At 35.9% G+C, this 4,677-nt stretch overlaps 1 protein-coding gene across 4 annotated transcripts in view; it reads right to left on the bottom strand.

Moving 5' to 3' along the window:
- LOC106873899 (protein FAM167B) overlaps window positions 1-4,677 on the bottom strand; it is a 52,021-nt gene that overhangs the window by 28,297 nt on the left and 19,047 nt on the right. The window contains exon 1 of one of the 4 annotated variants that reach the window (XM_014921427.2): window positions 1,029-1,724. The exons of the other annotated variants lie outside the window; for them this stretch is intronic. Within the exon in view, the coding sequence (XP_014776913.1) occupies window positions 1,029-1,035 (7 nt within the window). The 5' untranslated portion in view covers window positions 1,036-1,724. Of the gene's footprint in view, window positions 1-1,028; window positions 1,725-4,677 lie in introns of those variants that run through there. 4 annotated transcript variants of the gene reach the window in all.

Raw genomic sequence — 4,677 nt, 5'->3', positions numbered from 1 at the left:
GACTAACCCGTCATCCCCAACAATCTATACATCACATCTCAACAACCACCTACCAGCACTAACAACAGCAACAACATCAACATTAACACACATAAATCGACCCCAATACTCCTCCCCTCTCATTTTCTGATTCCTCCGACATGTCGTCTAGAAAGAATAATAATAAAAAAAAGAAGACATACACACATAGACTGACAGACAGATATACACACTCACACAAGCAATTGCATACGCGCGCACATACCTGAACTAAACTGGTGCTGATGCAGTGCGTCGACAAAAGTTGTAAGAAACGGCGAGAAGACGAAAAAGAAGCAAAAAAAAAAAAAAAATTCTTCAGAATAAAAATATTCTGCTATTAGTTCCGGTTGTCAAGAGGTGGTGATGGGAAAACACAAAGGTACACACACATACACACGCGCGCACACATACGCACACACACACATACACACACACATCTATCTACAAAGGGCTTCTTTAAGTTTCCGCCTACCAAATTCACACATCAGGATTTGGTTGGCCCAGAGCTATAGAGGAAGACACTTATCCGAGGTGCCAATTGGTGAGATTGAACTCGGAACCATGTGGTTAGATAATAAACTTCTTAACACACAGCCACGCCTGGCCAGTTCATATTTCAGTGAAAGAATTGAAATTAGCGCTTTATAGTGTTGGTTTTGTTGACCCCGTTGACTTTGTACTGATAGCATATTGCAGCTTAAGCACATACACAACCCAACTGCCAATTACACGATTCAAACCGTTCACTTGGGAGTGGTATTAGCCAAAACCCTTATATAATTGATTATGTTTACATATATGTTTCTATGTATGCTGAAGTATATAGGACGCGTGATTTGTTGGATAAAGGAAAACTACGAATGATAAGAAAAGTCTGTGACTAAAACAACAAAGCTTTTTAGAAGTAGTGTTTAGAGAAAGAAGAACGTTTTTCGATTCAACAATAGAAGCATTCACGGCTGACTTTGCTAAATGCGAATTACATTGAAATTTAAGTAAGAACTTACCTCTCATGGTAATCCGCTCTTAGAAGTACACTGAAGTTCATGATCTTTTCATTTCCGTTTTTCTGTGGAGAATTATTGCTTGTAATTTAATACGAATGTAACAGTGAATGTTATTTCTCTCTTTGGTTTTTTCGAAGCGGCATTATTATAATAGCAATTATTTTGTCTCTTGAAAACATACACAAATAACCGTGTATCTCTCTCTCTCTTACTTTCTCTCTCCTTCTCCCTATATAAAGTGCGTTTGTGTGAAAGTATGTATGTATGTATATGTTATGTATCTATGTATATATATATGATACATATACATATGTATCTATGTACATATATATTTATTTATATATGTTAGTATAAACAAATGTATGTATATGAATATATTGTATGTGTGTGTATATATATATGCATGTATACATATGTATGCATGTACGTGTGTGTATGAGCTTGTGCGTGTGTTTCACAATAAGTATTCCATTCACTTGTCTTCAATAGACTATTTTCCCAATATCTCTCACTGATCAATCAAGTTTATAATCCGTAAGTCATGTTGCCGAACACCTTCAAATATATTTACCGCCTAAAGAGCCTACTCGATTCCATGACTAATCTACTTGCGTGAAGAGTATTTCACTTAAATATACAATAAGAAATATGTTTAAGAACTCTATTCAAACTGTTTCTCTCCCGTGTCACCGTCTGACATCTCCATGTACACTCTTGAAAGAATGTTGTCAGGGACGGGTATTCCATTGTATTGTGAAAGTTCAGCATTGTTACAATCACTATCAAATTTTTTGTTGACACTAGAATGAACGAAGCTGTGACATGACACAGAAGACCAATTTGTAAACTATTCAAAACGAAGACATATTCTCTTACAGAGCTCATGTAATCAAATGTTGTTAAGCAAAAAAGAAAAAAAACAAAAAAACTCAGGCTAGAATAAAGCGTAGTCTGAATGAAGACAATTATTTATCTAGGAAAGCAAATTTCTGAACATTTCAACGAATTACAGGTTCAAGTTATTGATAATGTAATCCTATATTTATGAAATGAAGACTATAACACAAGATTAAGTAATCTGTTTGTATATTACATGAATTACATTTTTTAATGCATTAGTTTCAAGAAGGAAACCAATAAAATCATTGCGTAATTGCAACGGTAATATAACCCGTAATTAAAAACAAGATTGTTTTAATTACAAGGAAGCAATATCACTTATTGCATGAATATGCATTATTGGGCTAAATCATCTCTTTCATGGAGGCTTAGATTAAGATAGAAGTTATTTCATTTTTTAGATTACTCGTCATCTCAAATAACTAACTTCTTTCGATTAGGTGAGAATAAAAAAAAGGTTCTGAATGTTTAATAGGAGGGAATATAATACTCTCAAACAATCTCACATTAGATTTTTTATTTTGTGTTGTATATTTAAAGTGTAGGCACAGTAAGACACAGTAAGACCGACTGTTCAAGGAGTTCATTTAAAAACTATATAATCCCAAGTTCTAACCCATTGCGTGACATCTTGGGCAAATGCCATTTTCTATAGCCTTGGATCCTTTCATTTTTTTAAAAGTGAAATTGAGCAAGCGGAAACTGCATAGAAATACATCAGGTGGACTATACCTGTAATGCTAAAGATACAACCTTGTCACACAGTCACATTAATTCTACTTGCGAATTATCATAGGAGTACACTGTCAATGGAATACTCAGTCATTTACACGTTAATTCGGGTGTAATTCAATAGATCAAACAACCGAATACTCATCGTCGAGCGACGAAAATCCACTACCACATATTTTAAGTGTTTCCTTTGTTTAAACAAGAAATCAATTATGAAAACCCAAAGGTCTTTAACAGACAAAATGTAATGAAATTTGGTAGATATATTATTGCCGGAATGTGTCGAACAAGGTAAAATTAGTCCAAATGTATATTAAAATCATCTTCGGTGATTGCTATATCGGTATGCTTCTTTTTGATTTACAGAAATAAACCTGTACATTTATTGGGAGGTGATTGAATAAACTCATTGTGCAATACCAGCACTTCCTCTATGGAAACTGGACCAAGCTGACTCTGAAAGGATTTAAACACAGAACATGAAAGGAATATTGAAAGTCGACACACTATCGTTCTTGTGATTTACATTGATTGTGAGCAATTAATATTGTTTGTTAACAATACAAGTATATCCTGACTATTCATTGATCTGCCAAGTCAACCTGCATATGATTTGAACTTGGAATACGTTTACTGGGAAGTACGCCATCTGGTTTTTAAGCATTTTTATTATTCTATAGCCTTTATGGCTATCTTGCTATCTTTAATTGGCATGAGGCCATATCATTACTGTTATTCTTTAGCATGAAATAGACCTATAATCAAAGGCATTCCATCCATGACCATCATGAATATTTCTTTCTTTTCTTTTTGGTGAGGGGCAGTATACTCCAGTCGACTATGTTTAGGGTTCTCATTTTAAAGGTGAAATTGTTGTTTTTGTTTACGTCCAGCGATGGATTTCCAATCTTTTTTATGACTCTTTATTTAGGAATATATTATCCAAAGTGTTAGTCGTTTTCTATGTCTTTAGGGTGTAATTTTCTATTATATCTAACAAGCAGGGCAACTACGTTGATGTCTCATTGGCCATGTTTTGTAGTGAGGTGTATAGCCATGTGAATCAGCCCTTCTTATATATTTGGTGTTGAAGTAGGAGCAATAACTCTTGAAATATGCATGCACACCCTTTACCTATTTTTTCATCTTCGATCGCATTGTTTATATTAGACGTATTCGGATACAAAACGTCGTAACAAATCAATGGTGGCTCTAATTTCTATAGAAAATCTGTAGAGATAATCTAAAAAAGTGACTGAATCACACTCCCATCACAAGTAGGACGTAGTATTCACTTAGAAACCTATACTTGGTGGTATATTATGTTGCGTAACGAAAAGCGGAATCCTTACAAGAAATTAATATGGACGTACCAGCTTCCAGGAAAGTGTTTAATATGTAAAAGTGAGACATCCAACTTATTCTATCAGTGTTAAAACCCGATAGAATAAGTACGAGGCTTAAGAAAAAATAAGTCCTGGGGTCGATTTGTTCGACTAATCCATTCAAGATGGCGCCCCAGCATGGTTGCTGTCCAATGACTGAAAGAAGTAAAAAATGAATATATATACATACATATGTATATATGTGTCTATCTATCTATCTATCTATCTATCTATCTATCTATCTATCTATCTATCTATGACTGTCTGTCTGTCTGTCTGTCTGTCTATCTATCTATCTATCTATCTCTCGGGGCGAACCTGGGTGTCGACGAGAAATTCCTAACCCGCCTTTTCAAGACGACGTTCGGGCCGGGGCCTATGGATAATTTCCAGAGATCCCTGGCTTGGCAATGCTATCGAGACGCACTACCAGTTCGAGAGAAGATCTACAGACACGGTTCGAAAACCACCGGACCGACCTGCCCGAGATGCGGTCAGAGCGACGAAACCGTTCTGCACGCACTCGTGCAGTGTCCAGATATTTCAGAGCTGTGGACCTTCGTCGAACGGCTGTTGTCGCGTGTGGGACGAGCCCACTTATCAGCCGAGTCTATCGTGAATATTGTTCCGCC

This window comes from Octopus bimaculoides, chromosome 3 (assembly GCF_001194135.2).
Source record: "Octopus bimaculoides isolate UCB-OBI-ISO-001 chromosome 3, ASM119413v2, whole genome shotgun sequence".
In the NCBI taxonomy this organism is placed as follows: Eukaryota; Metazoa; Mollusca; class Cephalopoda; order Octopoda; family Octopodidae; genus Octopus; species Octopus bimaculoides.
This window is presented reverse-complemented; position numbering and strand designations above follow the sequence as displayed.